General features: G+C 38.0%; 2 protein-coding genes across 6 annotated transcripts in view; one reads left to right on the forward strand and one right to left on the reverse strand.

The window, feature by feature from the left end:
- The window catches only part of HMGCR (3-hydroxy-3-methylglutaryl-CoA reductase), a 282,132-nt gene that overhangs the window by 215,866 nt on the left and 45,300 nt on the right, over window positions 1-20,966 (reverse strand). The gene's annotated exons all lie outside the window — the stretch shown is intronic.
- Window positions 49-20,947, forward strand: GFM2 (GTP dependent ribosome recycling factor mitochondrial 2). 4 transcript variants are annotated; one of them, XM_068667669.1, is made up of 21 exons: window positions 54-415; window positions 508-597; window positions 1,134-1,218; window positions 1,681-1,723; window positions 2,782-2,879; window positions 4,178-4,303; window positions 4,684-4,772; window positions 5,985-6,073; window positions 7,641-7,701; window positions 7,796-7,981; window positions 11,127-11,207; window positions 13,165-13,313; window positions 13,860-14,000; window positions 14,080-14,179; window positions 14,962-15,151; window positions 16,385-16,461; window positions 16,965-17,103; window positions 17,273-17,458; window positions 18,927-19,042; window positions 19,315-19,497; window positions 20,008-20,947. In XM_068667669.1, exons 2-21 carry the CDS (start codon window positions 535-537, stop codon window positions 20,134-20,136), a joined length of 2,331 nt encoding a protein of 776 aa, XP_068523770.1. In that variant the 5' UTR covers window positions 54-415; window positions 508-534; the 3' UTR covers window positions 20,137-20,947. The 4 variants fall into 4 exon arrangements, with proteins under 4 accessions (XP_068523771.1, XP_068523770.1, XP_068523768.1 ...); XM_068667667.1 differs by having other exon boundaries at window positions 55-415; window positions 1,678-1,723; XM_068667668.1 differs by having other exon boundaries at window positions 60-216; window positions 1,678-1,723.

The raw sequence follows: 20,966 nt of genomic DNA on the forward strand, positions 1-20,966 counted from the left end.
GTTCCGGGCAGCGGCGGGGAAGGGGATGAGGGGAGCGCCTTCCGCCGGCGCCTCAGCACGGGGCGGGCCCGGCCCCGCTGTGGTGGTTTTGTGTCGTTTTTTAATCTTTTTTTGTCGTTGTTCAAAGAATGTGCTTTTTCCCTGCCCCCTCTTTCTTCAATTTCAGAAAACGGTGCGTGCCTCGCTGATCTGTGAGGTCTGGAGCTCGTTTTCACCGTGAGTGTGGGCTGTGCCATGGGTTGTGCTGCTTCCTGGGCTGTGAAATCGTCAGAGAAACGAGCAATGTGCCCTGCGTGCGTGGACCTGTGCTGTGCTGCTGCCCCCTGAGCCCGCAGCACCTGCCTTTGCTTATCTGGGGCGGGTTTAACCCGAAAAGCAGTAACCCCACCTGAAGGCGAACCCACCTCCGCAACAGGTTCCTGTAGAAGTACAGTCACACGCTTTCTGTCGTAAGCGTTTGGTCTGTCTATTTATTTATTTATATTTTTATTTATTTATTTTTAACAGGGGACAGCGTGAGACACAGGAGCCAGGATGTTGAGGCCTCTGAGGAAACTTCCGATGAGCGCATTGAAGTTATCAACACTCTGCAGCGAGGTAAACCTTTTTTTTTCCTAAATTTTGACACTTTTTCTGTGAGGAAAAGAAGAAGAAAAAAAAAAAAGTAAACGTTTTCTTTCAGCTGGAGTTGGTATCTGAACAGCGTGAATGAATTCATGTTGAAATTGGGCTTCTCGTGGGTCAGAATGGGGAAGCTGTGTTTTCTTCTAACCTTTTTTTAGACACCTGTGGTTTGGCTTACGCAGCATTTTTGACTTAAATTTGTATTATTTAAACAAATACTTAGGCATATTTAAAATACTGTGGCTACTGACAAGTTGTTTTGATAATATCATAGATTTTTTACAAGAATTCCCAAACGTTACTGGGTTTGGACTTGGTTTAAACAGTGATGCTACCATCTTCATACCTCTCTGCTTCCAACTAGGTGGCAGTTTGAGTTTATGTAAATGTCTAATGAATGTCAATTCCTGCAAGATCTTATTTGTACATATGTTTAGGTCTTAGTGTATTTAGTTATTAGTTATGCTGATGAATTATTTTTTTTGTTCTTTTTTTCCTTCCATTTTTAGCATGCCTGTTTCAGGAAGACAAAAATCAAAGTCCTAAGCCTGACATGGCAGAACACTGGTCAAAGAAGCTACAGTTGTTCACCAGGTATCAGTTTAAAATATTTTGTCATTTCTCTCAATTTAATTTATGATTTAGTAGTAGGAATTCATTTTAAAACAAGTAAGATAATTACTAAGTTTTACTATATTTTTGAGTCATTATTTATAAAATTTGTGTTTTCAAGTGCAGAATAGTTAATAGGATCAAGGACTGAAAAGAAATGCTTCGTATTTCTTTTGTTTTCTCTGTAGGTGTACACTATAAAGACTTTAGGAAATAAGAAAAATTAAACATAGAGATGGATAAAAAATCAGCTGTGAAGTGTGCTGGAACAAGAAAATTAAGATGGGTAGGGATTAGGGGGATTGTCATGAGTTGTGGCTTTGTCTGAATTGTTTTTGGCAAGCTTTTTAGGCGTTTTCGTAAATATACCTGATTTTGTTTAAAATCTGTTGCTTCTATGTTGGGATCAACCTGACAAATCTTTGTTCTGTTTGTTTCCAGAAGATGTTAAATCTCTACGTTCTGTCATTAATCCTCATATATCCAGGTATGTCATGCCAACTTACTCTCCCTATGCAACCGAGAGCAAAGGGAATTGATGTGGTACAATGTTGAGGGTTGTTGCTATTCCTGTTAATTAAGTGCATGTTCTAAATAACAGTTAATACTTCCTCAGTTTTAGATTTCTGACATTCTGTCAGAAGGGTCTTGGATTGGTAAAAATATGAGTCACATTCAAGATCAAAATCATAACCAATATTATAAAATATCATAATCTTTTTTTTTTTTTTAATCATAAAGTTTAAAATCATAACCACCATCAAAACTGACCTTTTAGAGAAACTCATAGTCCACAGTGGTCACTGGTAGGTAAATGAAGGAAGGAATTTCTTGTCAAGTGGACCACCACCATGGGCAGGACTGCGTACTTTGTGTTTACAGGAGCACTCAGTCACAGAGATAAGGACCTTCGTAGTGAGGGCAAAGTAATTAGGGGCTGAGCTGTCAAAGAAATGGCAGAGGGATGAAGGTCTTTTGGAAGACTACCTCTGTCTTGAGTGTCAATTCAGCTACCATTAAAGGTGAATATGGGGGCTGACCACAAGCCTGTGATGTGCAGAGTCAGTGAAGTAGCTTTGGTAGCCTCTGTGCAAGGTACTTCAGAAAAGAAGATTTGGATGAACAGAATCAGGGACAACTTCATGAGAAACTGGTTGCTAGATTTGGTGCATAAGGAGTATAAATTCAACAGACTGCTTTAGTCACCATGGCTTAGGGATAGGGATGGACAAAAGGTAATGGGGCTATTTGTCTCTGTGGAGAGGGCAGATAGGTGCAGAATGACGCCAAACTACTACAGAAGTGAAACATATTAAACTGTTCCTATACTCTCAAATATCACCAATCTGAAGAAAATTTGCTATTTCAGTGCTAACGTGCTTCAGGATCAGCATGTACGTTATATCAGTTAAGCAGTAGAGGAAAAATGTTACTCATTTTGTGTGATTCATCTTCATCATAATGGATATGAATTGTTTATGCAAGAACCAACGTCACTGGAAAACAAAATTACCACAGTAAAGGTAATGTGTTTGTTTTACGCAGAATCCGCAACATTGGCATCATGGCCCATATTGATGCAGGGAAAACTACAACAACAGAGAGAATGCTGTATTATTCTGGATACATACGAACACTTGGAGGTTAGATTTTATTTTTTTTTTTTTATTTAAGTGGCTTTGAAAGACTTAATAGCAATCATACACAAGGCAGTTAGGGATTGTTGGTAGAATTTTTATCATAAATATTTATTGTATCAAAGTTGCATTGCAATAAAGTGAAATTATAATGCATTTTCTATTACATTCTAACACAGTTGTATTTACATTCTAAGGCAGTTAAGAGCTCACAAATTCATTTTTTTTTCTTTTATTTTTAGCTCATTGTGATTTGCTTAACATTTAATCAGAAGCTTTCCTTGTTTTACATATCGTTCATTGGCTTTTTTGGCAAGGCTGTTTCTCCAGTTCCCTTTTGATGTGTCAGGGAACCAGATCACCAAAAAGTAACCATTTATTTTGGAAGCCCTAACACAGGAAGAATTCCTTGCAGCATCAACTCTCTCAGAAATCTTCAATATTGAAAGGATCATGGCAGCCTTTATGTATGCTGCCTTTTGACCTTTTAAATTTAATTCTGTTTTCTCTACTGTATGAGAGTGTTAGAAGATACTTCGCTAGTGGATTGATTGAACTTGGTGGCAAGCTTGGCTGCTTCTTTTTTATTAAAAATAAAAATAATAAATTGCGTAGCTTTTTTAACATAAGTCTAGTTTTAACTTAATTAAGTTTTAACTATTACATTTTAAAATATCAGATCATATACAGCGAGTACAGCCAGTCTATTCAAAAGTGTGGTTTGTTCATGGTTTTGGACTTTGCTTTATTTTCTTAAGCTTCTCATAGTGATGTCACTTTAATCACAGAATCACAGAATTTTTAGGTTGGAAGAGACCTCAAGATCATCGAGTCCAACCTCTGACCTAACACTAACAGTCCCCACTAAACCATATCCCTAAGCTCTATATCTAAACATCTTTTAAAGACTTCCAGGGATGGTGACTCCACCGCTTCCCTGGGCAGCCTGTTCCAGTGCCTAACAACACTTTCAGTAAAGAAGTTCTTCCTAACATCTAACCTAAAACTCCCCTGGCGTTTTTTTTATACACAGTGTTTTTTTTTTCTACACAGTGTTGTTCTTTGATTAAGAACATAAAATGTTGTTGGAATTGTTGGTCTTTGACTTGCAGAGTGTTCGTTGCTTAGACAGGGAGCCTGGGTAAATGAGCTGACATGGTTCTATGAACTAGGGCCGTTTTCATAGCTTGTATACATACAAAACAGAGAGTATTTCCAAATTTCTCTCTCCACCTTTATTCCAGGGCAACTTCAGCCTTTGAGAGATTTATATACCCAGCTGTAACCCTGCTTTCTGTTCACAGATGTTGATGATGGAGACACAGTGACAGATTTTATGGTACAGGAACGAGAACGTGGTATTACCATTCAGTCTGCTGCTGTTACTTTTGACTGGAAGGACTACAGAATCAATCTGATTGACACACCAGGTACTGTGCTTTAGTGGTACCCCTCTAACTAGGAGGGAGTAGATGAGGTGAGGTATTGCTGTGCCTAGGTCCTAGTTTTGAATGTGGTACAATATTTAATTGGTTGAATTGATGCAGTAAATAAACCTGTACTGAGCTCTGTTGACCTTGACAAATTACTGCCTCCTGGAGCCTGATCTGGCTTGTTTAAATTTAGCACAGGTACAGTCTGTGTGCTTCAAGGACTGGTGGGTGTATTTCTATTAAAGTGGAGACAGGGTCATATTGACATGTTTTTGAGCATTTAAAAAAAAACTGTAGTGACCTGTAGATATTGCCTGTTTTAATTATGACAGTCATAATTCAAATGACGAATTTGAATTCTTTCAATTGTTTTTTAGGTCATGTGGACTTTACACTGGAAGTTGAGCGCTGCTTGAGAGTCCTGGATGGAGCAGTAGCAGTGTTTGATGCTTCAGCTGGCGTTGAGGTAAAAATGACTGGTAATGTTTTGTTTTGTTTTGTTTTCCTAATGACTTAAAAGATGCTGAAATAATAACAATAATACTTTGATGTTTCTATATGTTATCTACATTCATGCATTGGTCAAAATTGAGCTTCAGAAAGCTGAACATTTTAATTTTAAGTTATATAAGAGTACAGGAATTTCTCTGCTATCAAGAAGAAAGTAAGTGGGATTGCCACTTAAGTCTGTTTTTGTTGTTTGTAGGTTTTTTTGTTGCCTTTTTTTTTTGTTGCTGTCAATAGATGCAGATTACCATGAATGCTTCTGGCTAGCTCTATCACTAGAGAGAAATGAGTGTCTCATTAGATAATTCCATGTAAAGAAATAAATAAATTTTCATCCAGAATTTCTTCCTCCCCAGAGACCTATTTAAATATGCTCATTGGAGCATAGTGCCTAAAAGGTGTACGCAGGCTGGAATTTGAGTTTATAGCGTGTATGGTTCAATTCTGTAGAAAAGTTCAATGTTTTGAATACAGTGTTCAGTTTACCATTGTATACGAGCCCGAACCCTCCCACACCCAACAACAAAAAATGAGAGCAGTGATTTTGTGTGTTTTGTTGTATGGTGTTTTTTGTTGGTTTCTTTTTTTTTTTTTTTAAAACGTGAGAATTTCTTGCATTATGTCCATGTATTGATAGGAGGCTACTTCTGAACCTGAACTGATTTTCATATGTACAGTTTTATCTTTTAAATAGAAATGACCATCACAAATGGCTCAGCAGTACACAAATTACCAGTGTAACCACAGCAGTTTTTAGTGTTGTTTGTGTAGCAACAGAAATGCTTGCTAATGTGTACTTAAGCCTTGGCAATAAAGTCTTAAGCCTAAACATTACTGAGTTCTTTCAGCATAGATCCCCTGTAACACTTCTCTCTGTGTTACCTTTGGTATGTTACTTTGTGCCCTTAGTGGAGGAGGGGACATGGTGACAGCTGAGGGAAGAGCTGTGATGAAGTTGCTTGTGAAGTTCATACACTTTGCTAGATAAGGGGGTGCCATAACGCCTTCAGCACAGTTCCCTTCTCTACTCTGAACTCAGCCCCTCAGCAGCGGCAGTATAAGATGAAGAAAAGATATTGGGGGGTGTATAGTTCAACTATAGTATTAATGTTGCTGTTTTGTTAATGTTGCTGTTTTTTTAATGCTGTTGCTGTTTTGTGTCTTTCTGTAGGCACAAACTCTGACAGTCTGGAGGCAAGCAGACAAACATCAGGTACCACGAATCTGCTTTTTAAACAAGATGGACAAAAACAGGGCAAGGTATTTATACAGTTATTTTAGTCACTCTTAAAAACCTTGTAATAGTATCTAATCTAATCAAGATTAAGTTGTTTTGTTAAGCACAGAGATAGTAAATTATGTTAATGTATCCTACTTGGTCTGTTCTGAAAGTAGTAGGACTGTCTTTTTCCTGGGCAAACGGGCGGACGAGAGGCGGTCTGCACGCGCAGGATCGGTGGAGGGGGATATTGGGAACGCTGGGAAAAATCAGCAGTCGGCTGTCGGCTGTTGAAGAGAGCAGGTTGCTTGTACTGTGAACACCTGTTGAAATGTCTTGTCACAGAGAATCATGGAGTGTTTACTGGAGCAGCGATACGCAATCAAATTTTGTGTAAAGCTTGGTAAAATGGGCAAAGAGACTCACGACATGATTAAGGAGGACTACGGTGATGCTGCCATGGGTAGATCGGGTGTTTTTGAGTGGCACAAGCTGTTCCGAAAAGGTAGGGAAAGAGTGGAAGATGACGACTGCTCTGGATGCCCTTTGACCAGCAAGACCAACGAAAATGTGTCGCGAGTGAAAAATTTACTGAACCGTGATCACAGGATGAGTATCAGAATGATTGCTGATGACTTGAGCATTCCTCAAACCCAAGTTTTTGAAATGGTGAAAGAAAACTTAGCCATGAGGAAAGTGTGCGTGAAGTTTGTGCTGCAAGTGTTGTCAAAGGAGCAAAAGGCCAACCGGAAAGCGATCTGCCAGGGTCTTCTTCATCATGTGAATGAGGAGCCCGACTTTTTGGACGATGTAGTGACCGGTGATGAGATGTGGGTGTTTGAATACAACCCGGAGAGTAAGCGGCAGAGCACAGAATGGCACACCCTTGCTTCCCCACGCCCCAAGAGAGCACGAATGAGCAAATCCAAGCAAAAGTCCATGCTCGTTTGCTTTTTTGATCGACATGGAGTCATCCACAAAGAGTTTGTACCACCCGGACAAACAGTTAATGCAGTTTTTTATGTGGAAGTCTTCACAAGACTGCGAAAACATATTGCTCGTGTCCGCCCAGCCATCGTCAACAATTGGCGGCTGCACCATGACACCGCGCCGAGCCACACAGAGTTCCGCGTAGTGGAGTATCTTGCCCAACACAAGGTGTCAACGCTGCCTCACCCCCCTACAGCCCCGACTTGGCCCCGCCAGACTTTTTTCTATTCCCGAGAATAAAATTGACACTCAAGGGGGAGCATCACGCGTCGGTAGAGGCACTTCAAGAGGCTGTGACAAGGGAGCTTAACAGCATTTCGGTCCAGGCGTTCCTGGAGGCATACAAAAACTGGAAAACTCGTTGGCAGCAGCGTGTAGATGTGGATGGGTGCTACTTTGAAAAATTCTAATAGTTTGTTCTATTCTCATGAATAATGTTTTTTTTTAAAAATGAGTCCTACTACTTTCAGAACAGACCGTGTATACATATCTTCAATTATGCAGATGCATGTTTTTGTATAATCGTAGGATTAATTTTTACAATAAGTAAGGAAAAATAAACCAATTTTACTGTATCATTAAATTTATTGTAACTTAATATCTGTTGTTTTGATACAGCTTTACATATGCTGTTGAGAGTATCAAACAAAAGTTGAAGACAAAACCTTTGCTTTTACAGGTAAGCTTAGAAATTAAGCTTAGGAATTTCTCTGCTTTTCTTTTGAATGGAACTTCCTTCTTAATTTTCTACATCTCTCTAATTCTAATTGCAGTTGCCCATTGGGGAGGCCAAGACTTTCAGAGGACTGGTTGATGTTGTGACTAAGGAACAAATAATTTGGAAACCTACTTCTGATTTGGATGACGGAAAACATTTTGAGCAAAAGCCACTGCTAGAGACTGATGATCCCAACCTGTTCCAAGAAGTCCAGGATGCTAGAAATACCTTAATAGAACAAGTAAAGTTCTAAAGTAAATACATAATACATTTAAAACTGTTACTTAGAACAGTAGAAAAAAATTAAGCTGAAAGGGACCTCTTAATACATCCAGTGCAGTGGTCTGATAAAAACAGGACTAACGTTAGCATTAGATCATGTTGTTATGGGCCTTGTTCAGCTTAGTTTTCATGGTCTCTAGGGGTGGAAATTACAGTCTAGGCAGCATATCCCAGTGTTTGATTGTCCTTGTAGTGAAGTGTTGTTTGGCAGTGTTTCTTGTCATTTCCTTGTGTGCCCCTGTAAAGAATCCAGCCCTTTTCCCTGAAATAGTCCCACCGCCAGTTCAGGTTGTAGGTAGTAGGAGGCAGCATTTAACATCCTTTGTTTTCCTCTTTAGATGACCTTTTTTAGATGGTCATCTCTCTGGGTCTCCAGCTGCAATCCAACATACCACCTTACTAATATCCCCCCGGATTTCTCACCATTTATCAGTTGCTCTTGTGAGAGGGAACCTAAAATCACAAGTGCAAAGTGATAAATCCTTGCCTTGACCCACTGGGTGTACTCTTGCAGTATGCAGTTACCATTTGTCACTGCAAGGGGACACTGCTGACTTAGGCTTGCTGGTCCAGCAGGGCCCTCAGGTTGTCTTCTGCAAAGCTATTTCCTAGGTAGTTCATCCCCATTCTGTGTCAGTGCATGGATTTGTTTCATCCCAGGTACAAAGTTCTGCATTTGTCCTTGTTGAATTTCCCACTTTCTTCACTTAACTCTACATCTGTCAAACGTCTGATGGCAAAACACACTAAATAGAGACAGTCAGACTCCCTGGCTGCACATATGCAAAATGGAAAATACTCCTTAAAATTCATAAAAACTAAATTTAGTATTAAGATAGCTAGCATGGAATCTTTTGCCATCCTAATTGCGAAAAGACACTTGGGACATTCACAGGAGGCCTGGCACATAGGACCCAGACCTGTGGGGTATCTGTATCCTTCCTATCTAGAAGCTGTATGGGATGTCACAGTCTGTTCAAAATGACACTAAATGCTGTGCTAGAGGCAGCTTAATCTCACCATAAACCTTGTTCCGGATCCATCCAGAAAGTCCATGATAACTTGTATGAGATAAGAAGAATATATTTGTTTTCCATAAATTGTCATGCTGTAAAGCTAAGAAATTGCAATAGAAACATGATCTCTTTGATACTGGGATCCTAACATGCTTCCTACAGATGAGACAGTATAGAAGAAGTAAAGAAAGGAAGAACAATAAAGTAGGAGTTAACTGCCTGTTAAACAGTGCAGAACATTTGGAATAGTCTGTCCAGATTGTTTTTCTTCTCTCAGCTGGCATTATGAAATCCCAAATTGTTCTGTGTGATTTACGTAATGATACAGAAAAGTTAGTTGCACTTGAGAGGTTCCAGGCAAGACTTCTCTCCCATTAAAACAAGTTATTTTACATTCTGTTTGCTTTTATTCAGTCTAAAGCTGCAGTCGCTTTTATATGGCCTACAAGTGTAGTAGTGATTATATTTGACTGTTTACTTCTATAAATGAAAATATGGGAAGTTTAAAAGTTACATTTACCTGAGGTATTGATCCATTTTGCTGGAAGACCTACTTGCCTTCCATGCAACTTTGGAAAATGTTGTGCAAGTGCATAGACAGAGGATGCTGGACTTTCGGTTTCCTTTGAAACACCAGTCAGAGAGATCCATTTAGTATTGCATCAAGTTCAGCAAAACATGTATGCAATCTAGTTTTCTAAATGCGCAGGTTTTAAATGGGAGTGTTATTACTCAGTCTGTCCTTTTAAAAAATTTCTTAGATGGAAAGCTACATAAAACAGTGTTGGTTTTGTTTGGTCCTGTCCTGCCCCTTCCCCCCTTTGGTTTCTAGTCCCTTCCTGAAGCAGGAAGAGGCAGGCCAGGGCTGTGATAACTGAGATAACTTTGTGTTCATAAAGTATTTTTTACCCTGCTTTTTACCCTGCTTTCTATTAATATTCTTTGTATCACAAATAATGTAAAATTTAGCAGTTTGACTACTAGTCATCTTGTAAGCTTGCCTTTCATTTGACTAAATGAATGCTTTCCTTTATCTCTTACGTTTTTCCTATTGGCTTAATTAGACTTCTGAATGAATTAATTTCAGAAATCGCTTCAGACTTCTGAAATGAGTCATTTCAGCATTTGGTTAATTGCTGTCATAGCCACTAGAAGGAGTGTAGTGCCTTAAGGTTGTAGCAGGTGTGTGGTAGTACAAGGGTGTATATGCGACAATGTTTGAAATGTACTTAATTATTTTAAAGCTAATTGGAACAGCTGGAAAACACAAAAGATCCCTTGGACCTTTGAGCCTCTGACAGGTCAAAATGCCCTGAAAGCTTGCCTATTTTTTTCCAGCTGTGTCTGTTCTCTCACAAAAGTTAATTGCTGGTTACTTCAGACTTCACCTTGTTTACAGGTCTGAAATATATTCAGTTATATCCTTGTGATGACACTATATGGCTGCAGGCTTTTTTGGGTTCAAGGAGATGTACAAGCATTTTCTTTCCCACTGATGTTTTGTCTGACAGCAGCTTTATGAAGCTGATAGTTCTCCACCCATCCCATGTTTTCTTGAAACCTTTATTTGCATAGATTTCTTTGTAAAATTGATTCCCTAAAGGCTCTTGCTTTTTTCTTCTGGGGAGATTTGTGCTGCAGAAGTAGTCTAAGAGCCCTGAAGCACTGGAAAGGACTGTAAAAGCTTGTCCTACCTAGCACATGCTATCAAGCAGAAAATAATTAAAATCTTCTTTTTTATTATTTAACACACTTTGCTTAGCTACTACAATAGTTACATTGTTGTTGAGAGACAGGCAAACTTTTATTGTTTAAAACTAAATTCTGTAATATAAAGGAAGGATTTTATTTTTTCATGTGGAAAGGCTAATGACTTTTGTAAAACTGGGAAAAGTATCTATAGGAGTTGGGTTGGAATCTGATATATGGAAAGCATCTTCAGTATTGCTTGGTTTGAGTTTGATATCCAGTGTGTTTAAAGTCTTGATTCCTGTTCTGCTTAGCTGTATTTTCTAAATAACTAAGACTGGTGACTCATCTGTGAAATTGCTGTATACCAAATAGTAAAACAGAACTATTCTGTTGAAGGTTGCAGATCTGGATGATGAATTTGCTGAATTGGTTCTAGGAGAATACAGTGAAAATTTTGACGTAATACCAGCTGACAAGGTAACTTTTACCTTTCATTATCTACAAATAAGTTATTACTAGCTGTCATTCTGAATATCAGGGCTACTTATTTTTGTTTTTTGGCACATGAAGATTATGATTTTGCAGATGTGAAATTTTTAATCAACAAATCACTAGCTTTTATAGTACTTTGAATTTAAAACAAAGTACATTCAAAATTAGTATGAGTTATATCTGGTAGTGAACTAACAGTGATTCTCAAACATGTTAAACAAAACTACCAAAAAAAAATAGTTTAACCTTTGTTAAGGGTGACTTTTATTGACAGTTTGGATGCTGAAAGGACTCTAGGGGAAGGCGAATGGAATTTCCAAGTAGAGTCAACCCAGTTTGTCTGAGCTCCTGAAAAGTAGCACTTCAGTTGCTTTAAATTAGTTGAGCTTTCAGGCGTTGCATGTTGAAACTGGTGAAGTAAAACTTTCCAAATAAAAAGGAATATTAGAAAAAGAACATGAGCAGATGTGCCTTGAATGTTTAGAAGTCTTAAAACCAGTGGCTTCTATTTTAGCATCTAAACATTTGGATATGTGGTTCGTTTGGAGTTGAGCAAGTGATGTTATGTTTGGAAACATACCTCTAAACGTTTGGGGTTTTATATTGTTAAATAAATATGGGACTGCACGGCAAGTACGAGAAGTGGCACACATGGGTAGTCTTGTTGACTTTAATAGGGCTTCTCATGATTCAGGCTGTGGTCCTGCCTCACTGTTTACGGTGACAGAGCTGACCTACGTTTCTATCCAAAACATTTACCCTTTTAGTGTAAAATCTGTTTTTTTCAAAAGAAAATTTATTGTGTTTGTGCTTTAAAATTAACTTTTAGGTACACAAAAACTTCAAATATTTTTATAATAAACAAACACTAAAATAAACAAACTAAAAATTAAAATCAAACAAAACCTGTGCTAGCAGACCAAACTGTAACTTTACCTGCCCAGTATGGATTTAGAGCACAATGAAGAGACTTTTATAGGTGAATTTAGAAACACAATCTCATGTGAAAATGATAACCTTGCTAAAACATGTTTTTTTTAATGGTAAAAGTGAATGAATGATTCTTTTTTTTTTTTTTTTTTTACTATTAATGTCATATTTATGCTTGTTGAGTTTGTGTTGGAATACATGGCCTTTCACAGTAAGGTTGCTATGGAAGACTGGCTTGCATAAATAAAATGAGAACTTAAAAATATAACACAAAATATTGTCCAAAACAAAAGAACATAGGAAATTCTACAAGTTGAGAAGTGGAACCTGACAGAACTCATCAGCAATGTGACGGTAACTTCTTTAAATGAAAAGACGAATAAAAATAACTTTTTTTAAAATCCTGCGTCGGGCACTCCTGTGTGTGCAAGAGGAGTTGCTGCAAGCAGTTCTTCCCCTTCCCATTTGAGGCAGAGAAGTAGCTTGGCTGTACATCACCTGCTGATGTGCTGCAGGTTGCAGTGCCCTGAGAGGGCAGTATGTACAGTCTGTTACTCGAGACCAATGTGGATAGCTATATTTATGTTTATTACCTGTCGTGCACATTGCTTGCCATAGCCCAGTTATTCTCAAGCAGTTTCTAGAATCACTTTCTAAATGCTTATTGCTAGCTGCAAAGGCTGCTGATTACATGATAATGATTTATATGTCAGTGATGTTTTAGTTGGTGTTTTAGTACACTGTTTAAGGTCTGTTGGTTTGTCCTTGTGCTTTTTTTACACACTGATAGATGCACTGGCAGACAGACACACTGATTTAACGAAGTGAAAAGGCACTCTTTACCTGTAGTAAACGTTTTATTTTCTGTCTTTCCTTTTCTATAAATAAAAGGAAAAAAATAAATGAGCTTGTCATTTCCTAGATATGTGAACAGCGAGCAATATCCAAGAGCTGAAATGCCATTTAAGGTTAGTGTGGTTTGTATGTTAACAGAAAATTACTTTTTTTGCAGCTACAGTCTGCTATACGCCGGGTCACACTAGCTCAGAAAGCAGTACCTGTACTCTGTGGCAGTGCACTGAAGAACAAAGGAGTACAGCCTTTACTGGACGCTATTACGATGTACTTGCCCGCACCTAATGAGCGATCATATGAGTTTCTGTAAGTACAAGAAGAAAGGCAGGGTCAGCAAAAAGGAAAACGAGTACGAGAGCATAAAAGGAGAAAAGTTAAAAAAACATTAAGAAACCTTTAATATCTTTAAAAATGCTTACTGCTGTTAGATGTTAAATAACAGTAAAGATATACAGACTTAAAAATATTCTCAAGTACTGAACCTGCTCTGGCCAGTGCTACTAAAATTGCATGCATATCTCTAATTGCCAAACTTGCAATTTTAGAACTTAAAATCTATTTTTAATCTGAGGATACCGGCGTTTTACAACGGGGGTCTAGGGATCATCTCTAATATATGGCCTCTTACGCATTCTTTTGGAGCTGGCACTGCTTAGGTTAATATATTTTGTATAAATTACATTGTATTTTTGTTGTTTTTTGTTTGTTTGTTTGTTTTAAGAGAAATCTGCCTCTGCTAATAGTGCAATAAGAAACACGCAGCTTCTTAAGTGAGTGGGTATTTATGTAAACGTGAGCTTGAAGAGTATTAATCCTACAAGTATACTTTTTGTTGTCGTTTCTGTTTTGCAGGCAGTGGTACAAAGATGACCTGTGTGCCCTAGCGTTTAAAGTCCTTCACGACAAATGTCGTGGACCACTGGTTTTCATTCGTGTTTATTCAGGTTCACTGAAACCTCAATCATCTGTATATAATATTAACAAAAGTTGCACGTGAGTAAGAGTAAGATGTGCTTTAGTGTAACATCGTAATGTCTGTTAGTCATGAAATATTCAAGAATTTCATTTGTAGGGAGAGAATAAGCCGTCTGCTCCTGCCTTTTGCTGATCAGCAAATTGAAATACCATCACTAATGCCTGGCAACATTGCCCTTACTGTTGGGTTAAAACAGGTAATTGAAAATACATTATTCTGAAAGAAAGTTTGTTTCACTAGTGTGCTTTGTACTTCTGTGATACTGTATCTCAAACGTGTTCTTGTCTTGATTGTTGTGAAATATGTAAGCTTGCTTTATTTGAAGTATACGTGTACTTACTCCTAAAATCAAAAATTACACTGTGCAAATGTTGGTAATAGACCTGGGAGATGCAGGGCTGATTACATGGAAAGTATTGAACATTGAAGCTGTAGGGCTCTGAACTTACGTTTATATTGCAACTCTCACAGTACCAATGCTGTGTAAAGCCATGGAGAGACCTCAGTGGAAAGGAGAGTGATGTTGCAAATAAGTTAACCAAATCAACAGTTTAAGTTCAGGAATGTTTGTTTCATACTTCTCTTAGATGGCTTACTAATACAGTGTTTCAGTGCCTGAACAGGCTGCGTAAGTATCATTTGCACAAATTTTTTAAAAATGTGACAAATTTTAGCATTCATAGGCAAGATTTCTTTTACCAACACTGTCTTTTGTGGCTTTATATCTTGACTGCTATGCTAGATTTAAAATCTAGTGAACAAGACAAAGAAATATCAGTCTAAGCTTGAGCACATATTTTCGTCTTCCAGATCAGTCTAATTATTTGTGTAGAGAAGTTACAGTAATCGTTTATGGATGTAGCAGTGGAGTGTAGCGCAGATGGTTTGAGGAAGAGAAATGATCAGCTTTTGGTTTCATTGTTTTGTTCCCTCCTCCTCCTTCCTGTCACTTGTGGGTCACTGGGGGTTGACATATAGAGTGCCACTGGAGATACCATAGTGTCATCGAAGGCTTCAGCTGTAGCTGCAGCACAGCGAGCTGGAAGGGATACTGGCAGAGAGCGGAGGAGTGGCAGCGATGTGGAGAGCCTTCTGCTGGCAGGTGTTGAGATTCCTGAGCCTGTCTTCTTCTGTACCATTGAACCTCCTTCAATGGCCAAGCAACAAGGTACAATGTAGCTACGTGAAAGTATTTCAGATTGTGGTTGTCAGTATCCTTATTTTATTATTAATGTGTTATTTTGTGTGTGTCTGGAAAACGTAATAACTACTAATTTTGAAAGAAGACCTGGAGGCATTTGTCTCCTCTGTACTATCATGCTTAGTTTTGCTACAGTCATGCAGATTTGCTGTTCCTACCGTCTCTGAGTACAGTTAACCTTGAACTGTTTTTTTTTTCAGTCAGCATTTGCTGTTATATGCTATAGTGTAACTCTTCACTTAGCAAGAGTCTAGTTAGGGTTCACCCATGCAGTGTGACCTTTAATCTTAACTGCCCTTCCCAGAGAATCTGTACCAGAACACCTGATTGCTTCACTCTTTGAAAATACACCCTCCAACACTCTGCATCTTCATTCCAGCAAAGCTGAGCATGATGGATGGTGAAGGGGAAGGAAAATCAAGTCCTACTGTAGTCTAGTGGAATGGAGCAAGGCAACCACCTGCCCACAGGCTGAGCCAGTGGGTTGTGAGGTGTCTCAGTTGTTTTTTCCTCAAAGTCTGTAAAATGAATAAATGCAGTTTCAGCTGTGAGTCTATTTTTGAGTCATTGTTTTTTTATAGCTGCTTTCTTTGACAATTGAGCAACATAATGGGGAATCACAAAAAAGATTGGCATTTGAACCTTTTCTTGTTGAACTCATCTAAATATGTAGGTAAATCACATAAGAGCTGGCTGACAATTTTTCTCGTCTATAAAAAAGGAGCAGTACTTTTTACTGAGTTGTTGACGCACTTGCATGTTCAATTATGTCTTTACGTAAGTGCCAAATATGACTTGGAAAATTGTACTCTTATGATTAAATTTTAACTATTCTTTTCAGTAAGCCATTATTTTTAAGTGGGACTATATTTTTTTTCATTTAAAAAGCTCCTTTCTCCAAAAGTTGCACAGAGTGCAACAGAGCTCCTGCTTGGTGTCATTAAATTTTGCTACTCAAGAAATCAAATCAGTCATGGAAGCTCTCCTTAGCATGCAATTAATTTACTGGAGAGAATAAGAAGTTACAAGTTGCTTGTAATTTGAGTTGTCGTTGTCTACAAAAGATATGCTTCTCCGTGGTCCTTTTGATTCCTTCTGAGAATGAAATGTGACCATAGGAGGAAAATGATGTTTAGGCTTTATTCTGATTCACATATTACCGGAGTCTCTTTAGATATAGTGTTTGATGTTTATGTACAGACTTGGATAACGCATTGAGCTGCCTTCAGCGTGAAGATCCAAGCTTAAAAGTGAAGCTAGATCCCGACACAGGACAAGTAAGATGAATCTTCTATTTATCATCTCATAATCAAACTTTATTTTAGAACAGTCAAGACCACTCCTTCGGTTAGTTGTTTGTATTTTAGCATATTGAGGTTCCCTTGAATGAGAAGGAATCTCTAAATGGCTTCGTACCATGTACAAAGCTGTGTGCCTCAAACTAAAATTGAGTCACGTGCAATTTACAGAATAAAGGAGGACTTCCCATGCTCTGCATGTTTTTGACAATTCTTCATGAGCTTAGAAGAGTTTGAATTATGTACTCTCTAAGCTAACGTAATGTGTTCTTTTTTTTTGTAGTGGTCCTACAGCAGTAATTGCTATTTCACTTAGGGTGTTTGGATGACTTAAAGTAGTCCTGTTTTCTTCTCTCTAGGCTCCTTAGAATTTGAAATACTTTTAAGAAGCTATTAAAAGCCTGTGAATCCTTGTTTAAACAGCACTTTAAAAGCTTGATAGGTTTGCAAGATTTTCTACCTCTTAACTTTCATTTTACTAGACTATTCTTTGTGGCATGGGAGAACTACACATAGAGATCATTCATGACCGAATCAAACGTGAATATGGAATAGAAACTTACTTGGGACCTCTTCAGATAGCCTACAGAGAAACCATCCTAAATGCTGCACAAGCCACAGGTAAAGGAGTGAATGGGTAAATGTAAGGAACATCTTGTATCTGGTTCTGTTCCTTGATTTACTTGAAATGACCTTTAATTAGGCTCAACTACTTAACTTTCATCTGAAAGTTACTTATATGCATTAGTTTTTTCTAAATGTGTGCTTTTTGTTTGTTTTTTCCCTGCAGATGTATTGGATAAAACAGTAGGAGATAAACGACACTTTGTAACCACAGAGCTAGAGGTGAGGCCCAGGTTGGCAGACAGAGCAATGACAAAACCTGCTATTGAGTATGCTCCAAGTGTCATGGAAGTGCTACCGAAAGAACTTCAAGGAGCTATAGAAAATGGAATCACAAATTCATGCATTCAAGGTAAAGAGCTGCTATGACAGCTATACTGGCATAACTTTTCGCCATATTTCTCAAAGAAGCAATTCAGTATGTTTCAGGGAGGGGAAAAATCTCTTTGGTAGCTTGAAAACTAAAGTTTATTACCTATTAATGCTGGATGCAAAGGAATATTCCAGGATTATCTTAACTACAAAAATTGCCAAACACTCTTTTTGCCATGCTGGCAATTGATGCTGGAATGCCTTTGGTTTTAAACTTGATTTCTAATAAATCATTCAACAATGATTAAAAATCATTTAGTTTGATGTGGGTTTTTTGACCTAGTTTTTTGATAACAAATAAGGCTTTTGCTTGATGGACATCAGAGCACAGCGGTGTGATTGGAACTGGTTTCAGAGGCCAACATGTAAATATCACACTTCTATAAGTTACTGATTTTTTTTCCTGATTTTCATTATGTTAAATCAGTGAAAGAATATGATAGTCTTACATAATTGCAAAGTCTATACTTGAAATTTGCTCTAAAGAGCTGTCTTTCACATTTAATTCAAAACAAGACGTGTTTAATAATTTGTGGCCTAAACACTCTCCCTCACAGCAAAATTAACAGGTAGTGGATTAATAAATAAGAATTAATGCAGAATAGGCAGCATGTGGTGTTTCTTTTCCGTGTTGCTTTGAGTTGGAAAGTGTTCTTGGCTCTGGCTGTGGAATGAGTCTTGATTATAGTCAAGTGATATAGTTTTATATCTAGTAAATATCTTTTATATCTAGTAAAACTGATCTAGTGATATAAAATTAATACTGCTGAGGGCTTTCTTCCTTTTTAAATAAATGAATCTGGCCATGTTTTCTGTAGGGAAAAAAAAGCTCTGTTTTTTTTCCTTAGATGCAGTTCAAGCCTTCCACCCTGTCTAACGCACTTTGTGATCTGGTTGAGAGCCCTCGTCTAGGTTACTAGAGAAGCAGTTCATCCTTTATGGAATTGAGATCACTTTGCAGGGGGGTTGGTATTAGGCATTTGCCGTGATCACACTCTGTTGAAAATGAAAGTACAGAAGGTACTCCCGCTTTAGGTTAAACAAAAGGTTTCCTTACTTTTTCAGATGAGGTCTTGTTTCAACAGATACATTTTAGATATCTCAATGTATTAAAAAAATTGTTTGGGAACAGCTGTCTGAATGAGTGCAGTCAGGAACTTTAAATTCTGACCGTTAACTGTTTTTGGTAAAGTAAATAAGAAAGTGTAAGTCTACATTCCGTTTTCTCTTTTGGCAAAGCTAGGTAAAGATAAAGTCATGAAACGAGGAATAAGACAAATAGTCATGCCTTTAGGCATAACAAAGAGAAGAGGAAGGGAGGGAGAATTCACAAGAGATTCCAAAGCAATCCTGATTTTCTTTTCCCCTCTGCATGTCCTAATACTCTGAAAAGAAAAAAAAAAAGCCTGTTTTTTTCTGAATGCTTTTTTCTTTCTTTTCCTTGCTAGGACCCTTGCTAGGATTCCCAGTTCAGGATATAGATGTGACAGTGCGATCACTGACAATGCATCCTGACACCTCCCACACAATGGTATCAGCTTGTGTCTCCCGTTGCTTGCAAAAGGTACAGCAAAACCTGAAGTTGTTGTTGAACACGGTAGCATCAGGTATCACAGGGAAAATACATGTATATCGGTATCTGGTAATTGTTCTTGGACAGTGTGACAACCCTGGCTTGGGGATTTCATAGCTTTTGGAAGCAGAGAATCAGAGTGAGTGGCAGTATTAGCTTACATTATGTAATAATAGTATTAGCTTACATTATGTAAGCATTTCTTATGTCAATTTTCTAAAAAAAAAAAAAATTCAGCATAATTCTCCTTGCCTTCTATGTAGGCTTTGAAAAAAGCTGGTATACAAGTACTGGAGCCCCTGATGAACCTCGAAATCACAGTAAGCGAAGATCATCTCAGTGCAGCGCTTGCTGACCTTGCGCAACGGAGGGGCAGTGTTCAGGAAATCCAGAGTCGTCAAGATAACAGGGTTGTGGTTGCTGCTGTTCCACTAGCAGAAATGATGGTATGTGGTTACCTTAATGCATAAAAAGGCTTCACAGGCTTCGGATCGCTTTCCTTCTTACAGATGACTGAACTTGGAATGGATTTTTTTAATTATATTTCAGTTATTGAAAGACTGAAGGAAGTTATTCAGAGGGGTAGCAGTGAGGTAGTGCCTATTTGGCTACTGCACGTGCAAACCTAGCAGTATTTTGGGCCTGACTCAGTTTGTTAACCAGTATGTTTTCAATTTTAAGTCAGAAGTACTAAAAAATTTTAAAAAAAAGGTTTTAAAGAGAATAGTAATTTTTTTTTTATTTAAAAAAAATGAAATTACCAGGTTAATTTACTTGTGTGTGTTGCACTTTAATACTGTAATATGAAATATATATATACATGTGTATATATATATGTATACTATGTTGCAGCATACTTATTACTGTTCCTTTTTCTCTGGGCCCATAACAATTCTGTGATAATTTATCTTCTGTTTTTCCTAAACTAAGTGACATATGTTCTCTGTTTTGTGCAGGGCTACTCAACCGTTTTGCGTTCTCTAACATCAGGCTCAGCAACCTTCACTTTGGAGTTAGCCAGTTATCAAGCCCTGAACAGCCAAGAGCAAAGTGCACTTCTGCAAAGGAAGATGGGGTTGGTGTGACCATTCTGCTCTGCAAAGGAAGAAGATTGTCCTGTCTTCCCTGTTAAATATTTTCAGGAGACTGTTCAGATAGACAAGTATGTTCTTCTGTGATGAACTCGTTGTGATAAATGGTGAGTGAGCTGCTGAACGAGGGGACTGTGCTATTGACTGTCCGAGGGAAGGTTCAAGAGACTGTTCTTCTGGCACAGGCTTGTAATTGCAAAGCAGCTGAACCAGGGATGGGGCTGCAATCTGCTGCTTTGGCAGTCCTTATCTTACAGACATCTACAATGAGAAGTAACGGGCATTCCTGTGAAGAGGATTTATATTAAGTGCTATAAAGACTGTTTCTTACTTTACTAAGTAAAATTTGTGAAGCTTATGGCTACAGATAAATACAGTTCTGCTATTCTGTATTTGAGTTCTTTTCAGCTAACTACAAGAGTATGGTTAAGAAGCAATTTGAACTCTACAAATATAAATATTTCTGTAGTGTTAGAAACCAACTCGGAACAGAGTTCAGGACACTGGATGCAACTTTTGCCTGAGTTTGCTTTACCAAGTACCTGGAGTGCAGGCTTCTGTACATTGAGTAAGATCTGCTCAAAAAATACAAGAAAGGCAGAGTTCTCCCCCAGCAGCAATCCCCACCTACCATCTTGGATATGTTCGGGGAGGATTTCTTTGGACCTTTAAGAACGATTGATATAAGCTTTAAATGGTTCTGATTTGGTGTGTACTACAATTAACTTGTGATTTGCAATTCTGCAATGATCTACATAAGTAGCAAATGACAAGACACTTTTAAATAAAAATGATCTGCTCTTTATCTGAACAGTATCTTTATT

Source organism: Anas acuta, chromosome Z (genome assembly GCF_963932015.1).
Source record: "Anas acuta chromosome Z, bAnaAcu1.1, whole genome shotgun sequence".
Lineage (NCBI taxonomy): Eukaryota > Metazoa > Chordata > Aves > Anseriformes > Anatidae > Anas > Anas acuta.

What these genes read in the sequence shown, in the direction of transcription:
- GFM2 (XM_068667667.1), top strand. Translation starts at nt 535, where the DNA reads ATGTTGAGGCCTCTGAGGAAACTTCCGATGAGCGCATTGAAGTTATCA. An exon ending in GAAATACCTTAATAGAACAA is followed by an intron (nt 7,982 to 11,126) that starts GTAAAGTTCTAA and finishes ATTCTGTTGAAG; the next exon opens with GTTGCAGATCTGGATGATGA. An exon ending in GAGCGATCATATGAGTTTCT is followed by an intron (nt 13,314 to 13,859) that starts GTAAGTACAAGA and finishes TCTGTTTTGCAG; the next exon opens with GCAGTGGTACAAAGATGACC.